At 40.7% G+C, this 21,976-nt stretch overlaps 1 protein-coding gene across 1 annotated transcript in view; it reads left to right on the forward strand.

The window, feature by feature from the left end:
- Positions 1-21,976, forward strand: part of LOC142398019 (alpha-1,3-mannosyl-glycoprotein 4-beta-N-acetylglucosaminyltransferase B) — a 131,518-nt gene that overhangs the window by 85,152 nt on the left and 24,390 nt on the right. The window contains exons 7-10 of the mRNA XM_075481959.1: positions 6,058-6,133; positions 11,905-12,019; positions 21,022-21,152; positions 21,263-21,370. Of these exons, the coding sequence (XP_075338074.1) occupies positions 6,058-6,133; positions 11,905-12,019; positions 21,022-21,152; positions 21,263-21,370 (430 nt within the window). The remainder of the gene's footprint in view (positions 1-6,057; positions 6,134-11,904; positions 12,020-21,021; positions 21,153-21,262; positions 21,371-21,976) is intronic.

Below are 21,976 nucleotides of genomic sequence, written 5' to 3' on the forward strand. Positions count from 1 at the left end.
GCCGCGCAATGAGTATCTCTGCCATAAGTCATCGGTGATCAGCATAATTCGAGTCTGAGTCGGTTTTAAACGAGGAGGAGATAAAGAAGTTCTCCGCTGACCAAAGGAACAGCATGACTGAGGGGAAGCACATCAGGTTTCAGGAGCACCAATGAATCAACATCCAGTCAATAACCAGTTGGTTTGTCGTCACAATAATGAAATAACCAATAAGAGTTGTGACTGAAAACAATGAGGGATCGATTCTCCCAAACTAAAGACCCCATTTTGAGGGATTCCGTGCTCTTGACGTGCACCTTTAAAGTGTTTCCATCTGCAGCAGATGTTTTCAGGAATCAGAGTCGTTGGTCATTGATGAGGTGAAGCTGTGTGCTTCAACAGGAAAAGGCTTCCAACATGTCGCCCCTCCAGCGGTGAGCAGAAAACAAACAGTTTAACTCCCGCCGGGCCGTCTGCTCTCTGAGGAGAATCCCATTAAAAGTTTGGACTCGGTTGTGTTTCTGATGACCTGAAGCTGCTCTCAGAGGGAGGACGGAGGGGCGGCCTGGCATGCTAACAGCTGCTTGTTTAGGCCTCACCTCTCAGCTCGTAGACGGCTGAATAAAACAGCAGGAAGTCGGTGCTGAGCAGATTTTTTGTTGATAATAAGACACATCATGCTGGTCGTGTTGTGTCTTTGGAGAAGAATGAAATGACATTAAAGATATTTAAAGTTTTGAGTTCCCTTGTGTTTGGTTTGCGTCTTTGGTTCTTTTCTGTCTCTGTGTTCGGTTCATTGTCACTTTGTGGTAGTTTTTGTGTGTTTAGTTTCTCTTTATGGTCATATTGCATCTCAATTTGCCTTTAGATTATTTAGAAGTTGGTTATTTTGGGCCCTTAGACTCTTATTTGTTCATTTTTGGTCTCTTTTTAGTTGTTTTAAGTGTCTTTATGACTTTTTTAGTTTTTGGTGGTTTATTTTTTCTTCTTTTATGTTTCATTTCTGTGTTGTTTTAGATTTTTTTCCTGCTGTTTTGTGACCACTTTGCATCTAAATACTCATTCATACATTAAGTCTTTTGTGCAGTAATTGTTAGTTTGTAATAACTTTTAATCTTTGTTAGTCTTTCAGAATGTTAACAGTCTGTTTATTTAAGACATTTTGACCCTTTCGACCCCCGGCGCTGTACCTAGCAATAGATTATATGAATATAACAAGTCTGATTGATTGTGGATTGATGGATTGTAGAGGTTGATGAGGACCCAAATGCAGACGACCAGCAGAGGTGGAGGGATGGTGAACTGGAGGCTTTATTTGAACAGACAAAGGACCAGGAAACGGGGAACAGACGGCGTAACAACAGCGAGGATCTGACAATGGCTGTGTTCGAAACCGCATACTTCTCCTACTACTCCTACTAACTTTTTGAGTTAGTATGCGAGTTTGAGTATGCGAGAAGTTCCCTGATGCATACTAGATTCTCCTAAATGTTGGGTATGCATCATGAGGTTACAACTCATACTCAAACTACCCAAGATGCAACGTAACGTGACGTCGCCGATCGTCATTTCCTGTCAAAACGGCAGTTTCAAGCTAGCTACAACGAGGGTAGGTTCACTTCCTGTTTTCAAAACAAAAGCACCAATTGTATCCTAATGGCTTTCCCTATGATAAAAGGCAACGGGTATTTTATTTTGTGAAAATCAGTGGTGTCAAAAGTACACACATTTGTTACTTAAGTAGAAGTATAGATACTGCAGTTTAAAAACACTCTGGTAAAAGTTGAAGTATCAACTTGACCTCTTTACTCAAGTAAAAGTGAAAAAAAAAAAAAACTAAGGCGGACTGAAGGAGAAACTGAGCTAAGATCTGAGAAAACAACTAAAAACCGAACCGGAAACACAAGAAAACATCAGCAGAAATGCCAACAGAATAAACACATGAAGCGAAACGAGGGAAAGAAACAGAGTCTCAAAAAAGGGACTAAACCCTCAAACTGAACACACAAAGAATAAAGAAAGTAAACAGCTCACAGAAGCAAAGCAAATGTCACAGACTACGACAGAAAAAGTGGGCGAGACGTAGAAACCGAGGAACTAAACAGAGCAAAGAATAAACCAGAATATGAAGAGCTAATAAAGGTAAAATCAGATCGAACTCTAAACAAACGTGAACAAGTTCTCTCATCACATCTACAACTACTACTTCTTTATTTATAAAGACATTAAAGACTTAAAGATTTTAAAGCACTTTAAAACAACAGCAGTGCTTTAAAGTGCTGCACCGACGAAAATCAAAATAAAAGCAAAAGTCTCAACATGTTAAAAGCCAAAGAATAAAAAAATGTGTCTTAAGATGAGTTTTAAAAGTGGACAATAAAAATCCTTAACATAAAGATTCAGGGCACATTAAGAGCGAGCAGGAGTCGGTAAACATTTAAAAGCAACTCGAGTTTTAGAGCCTCAGACTTATTATTTTCCACTTTGATCTTTGATCTTGGTTTTGGACGTAAAATCCAGTTTTTTAGCGGATGTGAAAGATGAATGATGTCTTTGTGGTCACACTCCTGCTGTCTTCTTTATCTGAGGACTGAGGGTGGGGGGGGGGCGCTCCACTCCGCTGATCAGGAGAGACCAGACTGCCCAGACAAGGCTGCTTCTGTGTTAACTTTGCATTTTTTCCTATAAAAGCCTCTTTTCCCAGGATTGTTTTTAGACCTCAGTGGGATTATAAAAAGGCTATTGACTCCCAGCAGTAAAAAAAAAAAGCCTTTAAACCTCTGTTTTAGGAGCGGGCTGCTGGAGGAGGGGAAGCCATTTATTTATGGGACAATAAAGTGAAATTGAGGATGGGATGGGAGGAGGCTTTTTTTGCGCTGAAGGAGTGAAACCTCATGTGTTCATCACATGCGAGGCTTCTCCTCTGGTTGGGTTTGGCCTGTTATAAGCCGGGTTGATCCTCAGTTTTCTACAGAGCAGACACGGTTTCAGAGCTATGTGATCATCAGCTGCGTTTGTGCAGCATCTGGATTAATATTTCCCTGATCAGACAGATGTTTTCAGTGTCTCGCTTCTTATCTTGTTCTTGTGGTTTTTGGAACCCGGCTGAAACCGCTCGGATTCTTGACAAACTGAAGACTTTTAGAGGAATCTGTGGCTCCTCTTTCCTTTCAGGCAGCTGCAGTTCTGTTTCCAGGAGACTTTTGTAGGGCTGGGCAACGATTAAAATCTTTAATCTAATTAATCACATGATTTCCCTGATTGATCATGATTAATCGCATTTGAACGCAGAATCCCAAAATGAATCCAAAAGTAGCGTATAGCTTTTAGCATTTAGTTTTATTTTAAATGTGCTGCCATATGAATGAAAGTGCCATAACATTTGTTGTGCAAACACACTTTTAACATCAGCATCTTTCTGTAGTTTTTATGTAGAAGCCTCGCTCCACTGTCTGTTTCCTTGAATGACTTGCTGCTATCAGTTGTGTGTTTTGCCTTTAAGTGATATTTTAGACTGGAACTACTACGCTGAGAAGACAATTCAACTTGGCAGTGTTTACAGATGACTTTGGTTCTGTCGACTCCGCCGTCTGGAAGAACTTTAAAATGAAAATGGCCGAGTAAAAGTTCCGTACCCTTCTCCATGTTTGGTGGATCCGACGATTACTTTCTTTTCCGGTTCCGCAGCAGACAGCAACAGACTTTTACAAAATAAAAGCCTGTGAGCAACAGACTTTTACAATAATAAAATAAATAATAAAACAGGGGTGGTCCGTGGCGTAGTGGGTTGAGCAGCCGCCCCCATGTACAGAGGCTATAGTCCCCGGTGCAGCTGGCCCCGGTTCGAGTCCCGCATCGGACGGCCCTGTGCTGCATGTCGTTCCCCCTCTCTCTGCCCCCTGCTTCCTGTCTCTCTGAACTTTCCTATCCATTAAAGGCACAAAAGCCCCCCGAAATGTTTTTATTTTTATTTTTTTTTAAAATAAAATAAAATAAATCTGCATTAATGCGCGATAAAATATTTATTAGCGTTAAATAACCAATGCGTTAACGCGATAATAACGAGTTAACTCGCCCATTCTTAATCATTTGCGATATAAAAACGCAGACTTGCTCCCGCTGAGCCTTTCGGTTCACCTCCATTTCATAAACTGCAGAAACTGAGCATCTTTAGGACCAAAGCTGAGTCTCAAATCTGACTCTGAATGTCATCCTCTTTCTCTGATTTTAGAATAATCCGCCCTCTCCAGGCATCTGCTGAGGATGTGATAACCTTTCTTCCCGTCTCCTCAGCTTTTAAAGGCCTGTGAGGAACCTACCTCGCAGTAGCTGCTCTCCACCCGTCGGCTTCTGTTGTTCAGGGAAATTAAGAGGTGTGAACATAAATCCACCTGATCCGGAGAAATCTGGATCACTGTTTGGAAATCCTCCTGACAGAAGTTGGGTTTTTCTTTATTATCAGTGTAACCCAGTTTGTTTTCTGCTGGATTCTGTTATTTGAATCATGAATCCATTGCTCACGTTAGCTTCTCTGCAGATGTTAAAGAGCATTTCACTGTTTTCTTTCCTCATCTACAAGGAATTCTGCCCACAATGAACCCGATAGATTGACCCTCTTGCTTGCATCCATAACAGGAGTTACTTTCCTCCATTCTTCACCACATTAGTCTGATTTTTATCAACAGCAGCCAAATTACCGGGCTTACTAAAAACTTTACTCTCAGGCACATCATTTGTTCCCATTTCTTTTATTGCATCTATGAAAAACAGCAAAGATAACACAGTCTGACAGACAGAAAACAGGATTTCTGCAGCAACAAGGTGATTCCCAAAGAGCTGTTAGCTGAAAACTTGTCCTGAAAACATTTGGTAGACTTTGTCTAAAAGGGTTCAGGCTGTGTTAAAGAATAAAAGGTGTTCAGATCACCACTTCTATGTCCTGTTTTACTGCTAATAAAGAAAGAAATGAGGGCCGGATCAGCTCAGTTCTGTATGTGTCACGCCCAGAGACTCACGTTTTTGGTTTTCATGTTTAGGTTATGCTTTTGTTTTCAGTCCATCTTTAGTTTTTGTCATGCCTTAGTTTCCCTGCACTCTGTTTATTAGTTCACTCACTTCACCTGTGTTTTTTCCCTCAGCTGCACTCACTCCCCAATCACTCTCACTCCCTATTTAGTTTCCGGTCTCCCCTGTCTGTTTGTTGGTTCCTTATCTTATGTCAGTTTGTAACCCATGCCACGATTCCCACGTTTTCGTCAAAGCTAAGTATTTATTCCATGCCATGTCCTTGTTCTTTTGTTTTGTTTATAGCTCCGTTTTTCTCCGGCTCTGCCGCGTTTTATGTTGTTACTTTGCTTTTTGTTAATAAATCTACCTTTACTTTTTGAAAGTCCGCATCCGTGTCCTCCCTACACCACACCCTGACAGTATGCTGTGATCTGTCTTCTTTATTTTAAGCCCTATAGTCGCGGCTCCGTGATGTTAAAATGAGAAATTGTCAGAGTTTGAACAGAGGAATCAGGCAGCTGCAGAGAAATGACGAAGCGTGTCGGACGCTGAGTGTCTGCTCTGTAAATATTGAGCTTTGTGTGTGTGTGTGTGTGTGTTTGCTGTTTACCAAAGCGCGACTGTACACAGATCCATCCGTCCACCGCCGACTGCTTTGTGTCGTTTCTGGGAGCGCCTGAAATTTATGGGCCGCTTGTTTGTTTTTTTCCATCGCACGGGCTGAAGGTATCGATGGAAACCTGCGGCGTTAAAACTTTAATCCTGTAATCATGTGACAGAAACATGCTGGGTGTGTTTCCTCTGAGCTGTGAGTTAAGCAGAGGCTAATTTAATCTTCTGCACCCTCACTAAGAGGTGATGGAAATGAGGAGGAAGCTGCCGGTTATTCACCACCTTTCCATCATGTCTACGCCGTTTTCCTGTCATCTCTTCAGATGTTGGACTGGATTTGCATGAATTTAACCTGCTTTTATACGTTTGTTTCATCGGGGGTTTAGTTGTGGCTGCCTCACTGAGAGGTGTGCATGTCGTAGTGGAAGTTAATGTGTTGTTTCTCCTCTTCCTCCTCAGGTGGAGGACGAAGCAGAACCTGGACTACTGTTTCCTGATGATGTACGCTCAGACTAAAGGAACTTACTATGTTCAGGTAAAGAAAACGCTCGAGTCTCTGAAACTGAGTGTGGAAGTGTCTTCTCAGTCGTAAACTGAAAGATCTGGGTGGAAAAAATAAGCGTTATCAATAATTAATATCAATCTGTTGTAGGACTGGGCGATTAATCGAGTTTTACGATTTCTCGAGATGTTTTATGAAATCGAGAAAGATTTTGACATATCGAATTTCTCGAGTTAATGCTGTAGAACCTAAATGAACAAGATTTCGCCACTCTGATTTTCCTTCTGTGCTGTGGAGCTTTATTTTTATTATTATTATTTTTTTCCTGCATAGATATCGAGATATATATCGTATATCGAGATATAGCAAACACTAATCGAGATTATTGTTTTTCTCAAAATCGCCCAGCCCTAATCTGTTGTTTGTTGGATTCACAACATGGAGAGAGATCTGCACCATGGGGATGTTATCACACACAAAGCATGAATATCAACATCAATTTATTTTAATTTTTTGATTAAATTTGTATTCAAATCTGTGTCTTGATCAATAAAAGACATTAAAGCTGCAGTCTGCAAGATTTGTTGTTGTCATACGTAAAGTCCTACTTTTTGGCATTTTAAGAGTTTACATGATCTATCAGAACGCTTGAAGTTGAAAACGGTGACCTCCGTAGTCGCAAAATGCAAGAAATGCTTATTTTTTAACCGAAAAATAAAAAGTTATTCAACTTCCTGTCCCGCCCCTTCAAAACACATGAGAACTCGTGCACGTCTACGTGCACACCAGATGCGCCCACACGACTCCTCATTCATCAACTCACCTGTCATTTGCGATCATGGAAGACACAGTAAGTAGACTAGCCCGTAATGAAGTTCAATAGTCTAGATAAATAAGCGTGGGGACGAGCCTACCTTGTATCGCGCGTGCACAATCGGTGATTGACAGGCAGCAGAGCCCAGCTCGTAAACCTGATTGGTTACCTTTTACCGGTCCGGTCTGCAATTTTGTAAACAAACCTGCTGGCTTTGGAGGGACCTAGCGGGACATATAGGGGACCTAGAGAACTCATTTTTTTTTTTGTATTGGGGTATTTAATGTACTACTTTCAGAATCCCCGGACAGTTCCAGGCATTATGCTTGAAAAAGAGTTGCAGACTGCAGCTTTAAACTGCTTATAAATCAGTTTGAGGTAAATAAAAACCAGTTTAGGTGCAGTGTGGAGATGCCTCGGCACCTTATTTATGAGATGAAGTCGACACATCTGTAATAATAGAATAAAACAGAGAAAGTAGTGTGTTTGTTTATGGCTAATTTTAGTCCAATTTCTGCATCCGTTTGTTGGTATTGTTCATCTCCTTGCATTTGTTTTGTCTGATTTTGTTTGGGGAGTTTTTCTTTGCATTTCTATTTGGTCATCTATGGGACCAGGAGAGAGAAAACAACTTCAAAGAGACAAAACATACTTACAGAGAGACAGAAAACATCTACATAGAGATGCAAACAACTTCAAAAGACACATAATGACTTCAAGGGGTGCAAAGCAACTTGAAATAGATGAGAAATTACTTTAAAGTGACTTGAAATAACCACAGTAAGCCACAAAACAACTTAGAAACATGTTGGAAGATACACAGAATGCCTGCAAAAAGACACATAATTACTTCAAAAAGGGCAAAGCAACTTCAAAGAAATGATAAAATTACTTCAAATAGACATAAAATAACTACAAAGAGGCAGAAAACATCGACAAAGAGATGCAAACAACTTCAAAAAGTGGAACAGAACGACGACAGAAACACAAAATGGCTTAAATAGAGACACACAGAGCCTGAAAAGAGGCACATAATGACTGCAAAAAGATGCTAAATTACTTGAAAGAGACAAACAACTTCAACCAGATAGAAACTGACAGCAAAGACTCTCAAAACAACCACAAAAGACACATAATTACTTGAGAATATAACTTCAATAGATGCAAAGCATGTTTTGAACTGATACACAATGCGTACAGAAAGGCATAACTTCAAAGGCAAGAAACAGACATACAGACTTCAAAGAGACACAAAACAACTACAAAAACACACAAAACAGCTTCAATGTCCAAAGAGACGCACAATGCCTTATAGACAAATAAAAAGGCACAAAATGACAAAGAGATGCAAAACAACAACATTTACGATTACACAAATAGCCTATAGACACACACTATCGATGAAAAGACACAGCATTTATTCAGAGTCACAATACAACCAGAAGAGAAGCAAAACAACTTCAAAGAGACACGCAATGACTTCAGAGAGGTGAAGCAGGAAAATGACCACAGACGGGACGTTTCCTGGGACAGAAATTAGCCGGTAAATGACAGGTGGCCTGTAGTTTTGAGTTTTCCGCCTCTTAATTCATTTTTCCGGCTGCTCTCTGGCAATGCAGCGGTGCGTCTGCAGGCAGCGCCGCCGCCGCCGTCTCTGTTGCGTCCACACGGAGCGTTCTGACAGATTCGAAGAGGCACGCCCGCCGCTCTGACTCTTAAACTCTCTCTGAACCCCTCTGCTCAACGCTGTGGCGAGCAGAGGAGGTGGAGGAGCTAATTACTCCAACGTTGGCTGCCTCAGACAGAAGTGGAGGATCTAAATGTGTGACAGGAGGCAGCGCTGGATGAGCAGGGCGTCTGGGAGCTGCTGTAGTGGAGCCATGCCTCTCAGGGAGAAGCATCAGTTTAGGGCTATGTTAATCACTGTTAAGTATTCCAACAGATTTAGTTCCTAACACTTCGATAAAGATGCAGCAGAGGCGGTCCTGGCTACATTTACGCCCTGACCAGTGGGTGCTCCAGCTCCAAAATATTTCAAGTGCCCCTGAATTTACAATTAAGATACAATATTATGTAAGTTAGATCACACTTCCATCACACATGCATCAGTTACCCAATTAAAATGACCGTAATGCACATTTTATTAACATTTGTTAATATCCTATTAACTAAGCGAAACACACTACAATTTAGTTAAAAAGCTAAACCACATCCAGACTAAACATGGAGAAGCAGCATTTATCTGTTATGCTGCAAACAAGTGGAACAAACTGCCAGTGGAGATTAAACTTTCACCAAATGGAGACATTTTTAAATCCAGGTTAAAAACATTTCTTTTCTCATGTGTCTATGCATGAAATCTGCACGATATCTTTGAACTTATCTGGACTGTTGCTTGTTTTTAAATTCATTTAAATTGTTTTATTTGTTTCTTTTTATATTCTTTTATGTATTTTTAATGCTTCTTCCACTCCCTGCTGCAATGCTTTTATTTTATGTAAAGCACTTTGAATTGTTTTGTACATGAAATGTGCTATATAAATAAATTTGATTTGATTTGATGTAGCTTACAAAATATCATGTCAATGTATATTAGAAGTTATTTAATTCAGCATATAGTTTATAACAATAAAAAAAATAATCCACAGTCAGGACTTCTTGTTGTGTTGCAAACACAAACTAGACCAGGTTGCCTTTGGGTGAAATTAGCTGCATGACATGATGTCTCAAATTATAATTCTAGTTCAGCAAAACTAAAACTCAAATACAGTTGTGGCTAATAGCAACATATTAGCAAGAGGCTAACAGATAGCCTATAGCCTACGTCCCTCATAGAAATCTGCATCCCTTTATCTTTTGCCCGTTTCTCCTCTTCTTCTCTTCTTCTCTTTCTAAACTGGGCACCTGATGGCTTCTTTGGTCTTTCACCATGATGATGATCCATGATGACTCCACATTATTACCTTTGCTTTTCCCATTAACACCGTCCGTTCACCCGTCAATCAACCGGAGTCACGTGATGTAAACAAGTTCACATAGATGACTGCACAGATTTTTTTTTTTTACATTATTCACAAGTAGTAGTCTAGAAAACTGGGGATTTTTAAAAAAAATAAATAAATGTGAGGGCGCTCGTTCGCCCTCACATAGATGCGCCCTGGGCGGTCGCCCACATTGCCCATAGCAAAAACCAGCCCTGAGATGCAGCGTTTAAAGAAGTGTCTTATGTGAGTCTGCAGCAGGACTCAGATCAGCTGATGGACTCAGTGGGGTCACATGGCACTGAAAGGATCGGATTATTGGCTAAATTACAATCAGACTGAGTTATTAAGTGCATGTAGACACCTTAATCTGACAAGAAATTGGATCGGATCGGATTAAGACCCCGAGATAACTGGGTTGAAAGTCAAATTAAACGTGTTTGCAGACGCTGAAGCACGTGGTGAATAAGACTTTGCGTTCTGCGCATGCTCCAGATTTTTTCCCGGGGTCGTGACCCGGAAGTCAAAGGAGACGATATTCCTGTTGTTGTCGCCGTCAGAAAGAAACAAACAACGCGATGGAGAATGCTCCGTTGGGCATCGAGTTTGTGCAACAAGCAGCCCATCACAGACCAAATGTAGAGGGACGTAGCTTCATCTGGCTCTGCGTTCTCCATCTTTCTCCAATGCCTGAGTTTGTTGTTGGTGGTGGTGAAGAGGTCAACAGGAAGTGGCTCTATTAGCAACAGCTGGAATGGGTACACTTCAAATAGACATAAAATAACTACAAAGAAGCAGAAAACATCTACATAGAGATGCAAACAACTTAAAAAAGACACATAATGACTTCAAGAGGTGCAAATCAACTTGTAATAGATGAGAAATTACTTTAAAGTGACTTGAAATAACCACAGTAAGCCACAAAACAACTTGTTGGAAGATACACAGAATGCCTGCAAAAAGACACATAATGACTTTAAGAGGTGCAAAGCAACTTCAAATAAATGATAAAATTACTTCAAATAAACATAAAATAACTACAGAGGCAGAAAACATCGCCAAAGAGATGCAAACAACTTCAAAAAGTGGAACAGAACGACGACAGAAACACAAAACGGCTTAAATAGAGACACAGAGAGCCTGAAAAGAGGCACATAATGACTGCAAAAAGATGCTAAATTACTTGAAAGAGACACATAACTTCAACCAGATAGAAACTGACTGCAAAGACTCTCAAAACAACCACAAAAGACACATAATTACTTGAGAATATAACTTCAATAGATGCAAAGCATGTTTTGAACTGATACACAATGCGTACAGAAAGGCATAACTTCAAAGGCAAGAAACAGACATACAGACTTCAAAGAGACGCAAAACAACTACAAAAACACAATATACAGAAGAGGGCTACAAAGAGACACAGAATTGCTTTAAACATACACAAAACACAAAGAAGCAGATAAAAGAGACACGATAACTACAAGAATTCAGTGTCAACGGGGCCCAAACACACAACAACACAGCTACAAAGAAGCACAAAATGAGTAATGACAAGACGAAAGAAAGGTAACAACACAACAAAGACACACAAAGTGAGTCACAACAACTCGACCAAGACACACAGCATGGCTTCCAAAAGACACGAGCTGGCTACAAACAGACCCATAATGGCTACAAAGACAGAAACTCTGTGAAAACAGGACTACAAAGACCTTGTATCTTTGCGTTTGTTTGTGCGTAGATGTTAGTTAATGCTCATCTGTTGTAAACCACAGTACAAACCTTTCTTTGTCTTTAACTCTGCAAAGTTTAGGTCATTCTTTAGTCTATTTCTGTTTAAAATATTTGAGTTTTTCACTGGGTTTGTGCATATTTTGGTGAGATGAACATCTTTACAGGAGGTCTCACTCTGACCCAGAAAACAGAGCACTTCTGTCTGCATCTGTTGGGGTTTCATGACACATCAGCATCACATCTGTAACCTGCAGTCCGTCTCTGTTTTGCAGTTAGAGGACGACATCGTCGCTCGTCCAAACTACTTCACCACCATGAAGAACTTTGCTTTGCAGCAGCCGTCGGAGGAGTGGATGATCCTGGAGTTCTCTCAGCTCGGCTTCATCGGTGAGTCAGCTTAGCTTTGTGGTCGCAGAGAGGACTGATGCCCGCCAACAGCTGGTGTGTTTAGGTCTTATTCCCGTTCTTTTTATCCTAAAAAAGCAACACAATTAGAAAATGTCTTGTTTGCTCTCATAGTTCCTCAGATCAGATTCGAAGCTGACCAAGAAAACTGCATTTGGTTTATCTGTAGTTTTTATTCAAGCTGCACCTGTAAAGATGCTATCGGGTTTCCCAACCAGCTGGTGACGACAGTTAACCTGGTCTGTGAGCAAACCCAGCTAGTTTTCAGTCTTCTTAACTAGAATGAAGTCAACTCAATCTCCAAAGTTTAGTTTCCAGTTAGTGAGCACTCCTCTGGTTCTTACAGCCATGTAGAACCTGGCCTGCGCAGGAGTTTCAGCATCTCTGGATCTTGTTCTCAGTGATGGTTGGAGTTAGAGATGGACGGACGGATTGGGTCTCCATCTTCTGAGGAAGATGATGGATGGATGAAGCTCTCTTAAGAGCTTTTCAGAATCAGAATCAGAAAAGGTTTTATTGCCAAGTAATTTGTACATCACGAGGAATTTGGCCTGGTCTGTTTGGTGCCATAAGAACAAGACAAAAAATATAATAATAATAGAATAAAGTAATAATAAATGTAAAACAATTTAAAAAATATGTGCAAAGTATTTGTAAGAAGAGTGCGTTAATGTAACGCACTCTGTACTGACAGCGAGACAGAACGTTAATATAACGTTAATATATAAAGTGTCAGTGGGGTACAGCGGGCCTTGTTGGTGAGGCCAACTGCAGAGGGGAAGAAGCTGTTCTTGTGGCGGGAGGTTTTGGTCCTGATGGACCGCAGCCTCCTGCCAGAGGGGAGTGCCTCAAAAAGTTTGTGTCCGGGGTGGGAGGGGTCGGCCACAATCTTGCCTGCACGCCTCAGCGTCCTGGAGGCGTACAGGTCCTGCAGAGATGGCAGATTGCAGCCGATCACCCTCTCCGCAGAGTGGATGACACGCTGCAGCCTGCCCTTGTCCTTGGCGGTGGCCGCAGCGTACCAGATGGTGATGGACGAGGTGAGGATGGACTCGATGATGGAGGTGTAGAAGTGCACCATCATCGTCTTTGGCAGGTTGAGTTTCTTCAGCTGCCGCAGGAAGTACATCCTCTGTTGTGCTTTCTTGGTCAGGGAGCTGATGTTCAGCTCCCACTTGAGGTCCTGAGAGATGATGCTGCCCAGGAAGCGGAAGGACTCCACAGTGTGGACTGGGGAGTCTGTCAGGGTGATGGGGGTGAGTGGGGCTGGGCTCTTCCTGTAGTCCACCACCATCTCCACTGTCTTCACAGCGTTGAGCTCCAGGTTGTTCAGTCCACACCAGGTCACCAGATGGTCAATCTCCCACCTGTAGGCGGACTCATCCCCACCAGAGATGAGTCCAATGAGGGTGGTGTCGTCTGCGAACTTCAGGAGTTTGACAGACTGGTGACTGGAGGAGCAGCTGTTTGTGTACAGGGAGAAGAGCAGAGGGGGAAGAACACAGCCTTGAGGGGAACCGGTGCTGATGGTCCGGGAGTCTGAGACCTGTTTTCCCAGCCTCACGTGCTGCCTCCTGTCAGACAGGAAGTCTGTGATCCACCTGCAGGTGGAGTCAGGCACGTTCAGCTGGGAGAGCTTGTCCTGTAGCAGAGCCGGGATGATTGTGTTGAAGGCAGAGCTGAAATCCACAAACAGGATCCTGGCGTAGGTTCCTGAGGAGTCCAGGTGCTGGAGGATGTAGTGGAGGGCCATGTTGACTGCGTCGTCTAATATCCTGAATTACAAGTTCAGAAGTCAAGTCTTTTTTATTGTCAGATACACAGAACAACAGAGTCGGACAGGACACCGTACAGCAGCTACCATAACAAGACATAACCTGCCGTAACATGTCATGACATAAGTACTCTAACAAAAACATTAACAATAAATAGGCAATGTGGATACTACAATATACATTTTACGCTAATTACAAGAGCTGTACTGAACATATAAGAAGTGCCTTTAAAGAACATTTAACTCTGGTAATAATTTACAGTTAATGAATCAAACAGAATCAAATCATTTTAAATTAAACTTTATTGTTTTCCAAATAATCGTGAAAGAATTTGTGCCTTTTATTGTGCCTATTATTTACAGATGAGTTGTCACTAAAGGCATTAACGCTCTGCTAATCCACCTGCTGTAACTGAAGCTGTGAAACGCACCTGTGGAGGTGTTTTACCTGCTCAGTGGGAGGGGATTCAGCTGTTCTCAGGAGGGACGGCGAGCTGTGTTTGTGTGATACAGCCTCGGTAACAACAGACCGAGCTCTCTGGGGCCTTTTTAAGGAAAACAGAGCAGCAAAGGCTCATGGGAAGAAAATTATGTGTTGTTTTTATGAGGTTGACAGCAAAAGAGACGGAAAGTTTGGAGCTTTACAGTTAAAAAATCAGTTACTCTGGGATTCTATATTTTTATGTTTAACACCATTTACATGATAAATCAGATCACATGACCCTCCAACACACACGTGTGCCCACACACACACTACATACATGTGCACCTGTACAGCTGCAGGAAGGCCTGAGTCACAGTTTGACCTCACGCTCAGTTTCCACTCTCCTATCCTGTGTTTAGCTGTTAGCGCTCAGCTAGCTTCCCGGCTACACTCATTAGCATTCAGCGGCTAACCGACCCTAACGGGAGAAAGAGGAAGAAATGAGGATGAGGTTATTTAAAATTGAGTGTGCGGGCAAGGTACCGATGCTGCTGAGGGCCCCGATGGCCCCGGTTGGTAAACAGTTTCTGGTGAAAATATTAAAGGCTTTGAAGCTAGCTTTACTCTCCTTGAAACTGAGATTTGAGGTTTTGTAGCCAAAAATCATTGTTAGTTATGGTGTCTTTTGTCCGACAGTTAGATACTCATCTTTAGCAACAGAAGACTAATCAGGCAGATATTTTGTCATTTGGAGAGAATCTCATAGAATTATTTTTTTAACGAGACCAGTAGGCTAAACTCAAAATAAGCACAACAACATCTACACTGCCGGCAGTTCGGTCATTAATTCACTTTGGAAGAAAGTGTCAAACTGAATATATAACGTGTATTTTCAGTGGTGCATGCAGAGCAGAGACCCTGTTGAAATAATCACCCGTCATTAATCAAACCGAATTACTCTGTAACCACATGCAATGAGCAAACATGCAGAAAAACGTGCAGCACACGACCAAATGAAACCACACGAGTAAAAATGAATGAATGAATGAATAAAATCGAGCAGTATAAAACTTCACATGGATCCATTTTTCTATACTTAATCCAGCGCGGCCTCGTCAGTTCACTGTAACCTTTTGTGGGATGAAGGCGGTGGAGAACAAAATGGTTTTTGTCTCGGTGGTCGATCTGCATCTGTTTGATCTTTGTGCCGTCATTTTCTGGATTTATTTGTCATCTTTTTGTATCTGTCATCATTAGATGTTGCTTCGTCGTTGTTCTCAGAACCATCTTTGTCATTCATGGCTTAATAGAAACCAATTTTTTAGGAAGTTCACCTGCATTTAGGGGCTTATTTAGCGCTTAGAGTGGTCAGCGAGACTAGAAAAGCCATTTACCGTTTACTGTTGGATCATTGCAACAGCTTCTAAATGAAAATATAAGACTTCATTTATACATTTACTGTATTAATCAAATCAAAAAATCAAATCAAATTTATTTGTATAGCACATTTCATGTACAAAACAATTCAAAGTGCTTCACATAAAATAAAAGCATTGCAGCAGGGAGTGGAAGAAGCATTAAAAATACATAAAAGAATATAAAGAGAAACAAATAAAATCATTTAAATGAATTTAAAAACAAGCAACAATCCAGATAAGTTCAAAGATATCGTGCAGATTTCATGCATAGACACAGGAGAACAGAAATGTTTTTAACCTGGATTTAAAAATGTCTCCATTTGGTGAAAGTTTAATCTCCACTGGCAGTTTGTTCCACTTGTTTGCAGCAAGTAAGAAAAACAACAAATAAAAGACGTTTTTGCTTGAAATAAGCAAAAAAAATCTGCCAATGGAACTAGTGAAAATCGGCTTGTTAAGATTTCCTGAAATAAAATGTGATATTTAGGACTTTTGAGATAAAAGTGATCTTGAAATTAGCTTAAAAACCTCTTCCAATGTCAAAAAAAGCTTGTTTCATATGATATGTGACTCAAAACGATTTGTTTTCAAGACTTTTTCATTTAACAAGATATTCAAGATGCATTGTATTAAAACAAGTCCCTATATCTGGCTGAAATAGTACTTGTTAGGCAGTTGTGTCTTATATTAAATGTAATGAGATATTTTGACTAGAAATGAGACTTTTGATTTTTTTTTCCAGTGTAGATTTACTGTATTAATGAAGGAGTGACAGTATTAATGTCCTGATGAGATATGAGCTTCTCTAAAAGAGGGTTCAACGTATTAAAGAGCTGCTCCTAACTCCTAAACTCTTCTTGATGAGAGACAGCATGTTCGTAAAAATGGCGAATGAATGATGAATGAAGCGCCGCTTCCTCCATCAAAACAAACGAAACCTTATAAGTGTGAATTATTGATTTCACTGATTACAATGGAGAAAAAAAATCGATACTTTGCTCGTTGCGTCCTGAACCCGGAGGGACGCTGGATAGTCCAAACTAATTTATTCTCACTGGCTTAAGTGGAGCATCAGATGAGTTAACTTTGTCGTTAAAGAATGGAGCAGAAGTTTTTATCCTGGAAATAAGATATTCTTTCAGCTCGAGAAGGAGATGATGAAACTGTTGCTTCAGGGACCGTCTGACAGTGACGGTAATGGAGGCGAGTGTGTTGCAACCCGCCTTCATCACACACCCTTTGTTCTCTGAAATGATGAAAACTTTGTCGGACGGCAGCAGGCGATGAAAAGAGTCCAGATCAGGAAACGTATCACATCTGCCTCTTAGAAAATGATTCTGTTGGTGAACAAAATCAGACGAAGCAGACCGGAAAATGTGATAATTGTTTTCTGGCTGCATGTGAGCATAAACTCACCCTGTCAGAGTGCACAGTAACATCGCTGTGGTGGAAGAAGCAGCTGAAATCTGAACTCATTGAAGCGTAAGTGTGATAAAGAGCTCCGATTACCGTAAATTTCGGACTACGGAGCGCACCCTCTCATTTTAAAAAGAAAATCCATTTTGTACTTGTATAGGCCGCACCGGATTATAAACCGCGGGTGGCCACATAGTAATATGAGATATTTACACAGAAAGATGAGACATGAGGATTTTTAAACTTTTAATTTAATGCATATGGTAACAGAAACAAATTCATACTGCAAATGCTTTTTTCTCTGTAACACGGCTGGTTTTAACTTAAATACCTATCGGTAACGCACAAATACGAGGTGTAAATGCTTTTTTTTCCAAACAGTGCCTGTAACACGATGGTAAAAAAAAAAAAGACAGTAGCCTACCAGGAAAAGTCATTGATCGCCTTTCATTTAAAAGCTGCATCAAATGCATTTCTTCGTTTTTTTCCATGTTGAGGGTGAGTACAAATGACCGATTTACAATAATTTATTAGCGTAAGTGTGTTTGATTTATCGTACAATTTCAGTGGACCACTGTGAACTATTCCTTAAATGTACACTGGAAAAAATGCCCCTCCAAAAATAAGTAAAAAAACAACAAATACGAGATGTTTTTGCTTGAAATAAGCAAAAAAAATCTGCCAATGGAACTAGTGAAAATCGGCTTGTCAAGATTTCTTGAAATAAGATGTGATATTTAGGACTTTTGAGTTAAAAGTGATCTTGAAATTAGCTTAAAAACCTCTTCAAATGTAAAAAAAAGCTAGTTTCATATGATATGTGACTCAAAACAATTTGTTTTCAAGACTTTTTCATTTAACAAGATATTCCAGATGTATTGTCTTCAAACAAGTCCCTATATCTGGCTGAAATAGAACTTGTTGTGTCTTATATTAAGTGTAATGAGATATTTGGACTAGAAATGAGACAAATATACTCGGTAAGACTTTGATTTTTTTCAATGTATTGGTTTAATGAGGCAAAATGTTTTTGGCGGCATGAAAACAAAAGAAAAAATCATATATTAGCCGCACCGTATTATAAGCCGCGGCGCTCTAAGCCTGGGAAAAGTAGCGGCTTATCGTCCGGAATTTACGGTAGTTTCTTCTTCAGGGGTTTTATTGCATACAGAGTTTTCTGGCTGCATGTGAGCATAAACTCACCCTGTCAGAGTGCAGTTGGGTAACATCGCTGTGGTGGAAGAAGCAGCTGAAATCTGAACCTATTGAACCGTAAGTGTTATAAAGAGCTCCAATTAGTTTCTTCTTCAGGGGTTTTATTGCACTTACAGTCGTGAAGAAAAACACTGAGAGTCTGTCGCTTCCTTTCTCAGTGTGTCTGAAAGATATCGCCTACTAATCAAAGCTAAAAATATAGATCAAATTCATTTGCAGCAGCGGCACGTCTCACATGTAAAAAAAGCCTGAAGTGAAACGTAGAATGAATCGGTTTGATAAACTCGTCATGCTGCTTCCATCGACACGGGCTCTGTGTTTGAGGTGTTCACTGGAAAAAATCTAAATCTTACCAAGTATATTTGTCTCATTGAGTATCTCATTACACTTAATATAAGACACAACTGCCTAACAAGTACCATTTCAGCCAGATACAGGGACTTGTTTGAAGACAATACATCTGGAATATCTTGTTAAATGAAAAAGTCTTGAAAACAAATTGTTTTGAGTCAGATTTCATATGAAACAAGCTTTTTTTTTTTCATTTGAAAAGGTTTTTAAGCTAATTTCAAGATCACTTTTATCTAAAAAGTCCTAAATATCACATCTTATTTCAAGAAATCTTGACAAGCCGATTTTCACTAGTTCCATTGGCAGATTTTTTTGCTTATTTCAAGCAAAAATGTCTTGTATTTGTTGTTTTTTTTACTTATTTTTGGCATTTTTTTCCAGTGTTAATGCTCTGAATGAGCGTGTTGAGCCTTCCTCTCTGTCAGCGGCCTTGTTTGAAATCAGATTTGATGGCGGGATGATGGAAGCTGAGGTAAACAGACGGAGGGGCTGGAGATGAATACAGATGGAGGAGTTGGAGCGGTGGAGCCCAGCAGGAGTCTGCTCTCTGAGCTGCGTGATGCTGAATCCTCACCTGGATGTTTGTTTGCTTCTTCAGTCTGTTGTTTTTCTCAGCCCGCTCCCTCCTCCCTCTGACCTCACGGAGCCTCGCCGACCCTGAGCTGCCTGCGAGCGGCGGCTGCTTTAATAGATTCATCAGGGTGAAGCTGACTCACCGAATTAAATCAGACAGAGGGGAAAGCTGCAGCGCTGCAGGGCTGCGCTCTAATTCAAATGCTCACATTTCGGGTTTTTTCATTTGCCAAGTTTAGCTGCAGTTTGGGTCTGTGGGGATATTTCATTCTGCTGCCGTTCGCCGAACATCCGGCCCTCCGGAGGCTGACGTGTCCAGAGCGATCAGGGAGGACCAGAAGAGGGCGGGAGCAGGCCAGAGCTGATCTGCTGGCCTTTTATTGGTCAGAGACGTCTGTGCTGTTGGCTTTCTGACCTTTAATCTTTGGAGAAGCTCAGACCGAATGTTTAGAAAAGAGCAGACGGAGATGAAATCGTGTCAGGCTGGACTCATTTCCTCCCAGTAAGAGGGAAAGATGCAACAATCGGATCAGAAAATGAAGTTTCATCTCATCAACATTGTATCATCTGTTAATAAAAATCCATTTTTACACTTCAGACCTGCAACACATTCCAAAAAAAGTTGCAATGGTGTAAATTTAGGGCTGTTAAAGAGTTAAAAACTAAATAACGATGTCATTTCAAGGTGACTGAAACCATGATTTGGTCCTAAAGCAGCCTCCATGACAGGCTGAGTCTCTGAGGGTCAAAGATGTTCAGAGGATCTCCGGTTTGTCCACAAATGTGGGAGAAAACAATGGGCCTCATGCAAGAACATTTTTGTGTTTTTATTCTAAATTTCTTACTTTTTTCATACAAAGGTCTCGTACGAACACGCCACGTCAGATTCAACAAACGCTCTTAACTTCAGAAAAAGTGTGTAAACGACCTGCGTAAATGATGAATGCCACCCGTGCGTATTTAAGTGCACGAGGATAGTAGATTCGTCATTTTTAGCAGTGTCAGCAGTGGAATTACGGGACCTGCTAAAGCGAAGAAATGGGAAGAAATTACGAGTGCTGTTAATACCGTGTCACTTGTAATGTTACCGAAATAAAAAAAAGAAATGGTTTAATATGAAAATAGCTTTAAAAAACAAAAACGTCTCGAAACTCCTACGACAGGTCTGGATCACTCGTAAATTCTGTTCGTACCTGAAAGAAAACGTAAAATACGAAAAGATTGGTGAATGCGCAAATTCTCTTAAATCACTCGTACGGACGATTTAAGAACAAATCTGTGCGTACGAACGGTTCCTGCATGAGGACCAATGTTACTCAAAGAAAGATTGGAAGGGATTTTGCATATTTCTCCCTCTACAGAGCAGAATATTATTAAAATATTCAATGGATCTGGAGGAGTTTCAGTGTGGAAAGGACACATATTACTTTTATCTGTCATATTTTATTGTTGCTACAACCTGGCACAAGGCGTCTCTTCTTTCACGATTAATGCTTTTGTGCATTGTCCCCGTTTTAAATAAATAAATAAATGACAAATGATTTCTTTGTCCGTTTGCTAGTTGGATTATTAATTCATTGTTTGAGACATTTGTGCATTTTTGTGTTTATTTGTTTTTTTTTTTTCAGTTTAATTTCTCCATAAAAGACAACAGAAAATAAAGAAAGCATGAAAGCAGAGCTCCTAACACAGATAACAGATTAATGAAATGATAAATGCAGAATCTGGAGCAGCTTTAAGCTCAAAGCTTTAAAAGGCATGCGGCCTTTCTGATCCAGCAGGGCTGACTCTCATCCTCTCTCTCTCTCTGCAGGTAAAATGTTCAAGTCTCTGGACCTGTCGCTCATCGTGGAGTTCATGCTGATGTTCTACAAGGACAAACCCATCGACTGGCTGCTGGACCACATCATGTGGGTCAAAGTGTGCAACCCGGAGAAGGATGCGGTGAGTGGCTCCTCTGAGCCATGAAACAGCAGCATCTTCTTCTTCCTTCTGAGGGGGAACGTTCACTCAGAGTGGTCAGGGTTCTCACTGTTCCTGTTTGTCTCCGTCAGAAACACTGCGACAGGCAGAAGGCCAACCTGAGGATCCGCTTCAAGCCGTCGCTCTTCCAGCACGTCGGCACTCACTCCTCTCTGGCTGGAAAGATTCAGAAACTCAAGGTAACGGAAGATCTTCTCTCCACATTTCTGTTTTTGACCTGTGAGACGTCCAGCAGGAAAAAACAGATGAGCTTCAGTTGGTTTTCACTCAGAAATGTGACATTTTCTCCCTAAAAGCCCAAAAAAATCGATACTTTTAGCAGTTGATACGACATCATTGCAGTATCTTAGCAAAGGTTCCCCTCTCTAAGACTCTTAGAGACACTTTTTTTTCTCTTTTCCATCTACGTAAAGTAGGGCTGGGCAACGATTAAAATTTTTAATCTAATTAATGACACAATCTAAAAATTCACACGATAAATATCAGATTATTGGGTTGTTTTCTGTTGTTTCGTTTATCAGAAACATCAGGTTAATGATCAGTCATACTTAAATTACTTGCGGAGTTCCACAGGGTTCTGTGCTTGGTCCATATTCTCTTCACCTTATGCATGCTCTCCAAAGACAATATCACCTGAAAACATGACACAAGCTCGTGTTTACATTAGGGCTGGGCCACGATGAGAATTTTTTATCTAATTAATCACATGATTTCCCTGATTAATCACGATTAATCGCATTTGCACGCAAAATCCAAAAATGAATTTAAAAGTAGTGTATAGCTTT

Source organism: Odontesthes bonariensis, chromosome 13, assembly GCF_027942865.1.
Source record: "Odontesthes bonariensis isolate fOdoBon6 chromosome 13, fOdoBon6.hap1, whole genome shotgun sequence".
In the NCBI taxonomy this organism is placed as follows: Eukaryota; Metazoa; Chordata; class Actinopteri; order Atheriniformes; family Atherinopsidae; genus Odontesthes; species Odontesthes bonariensis.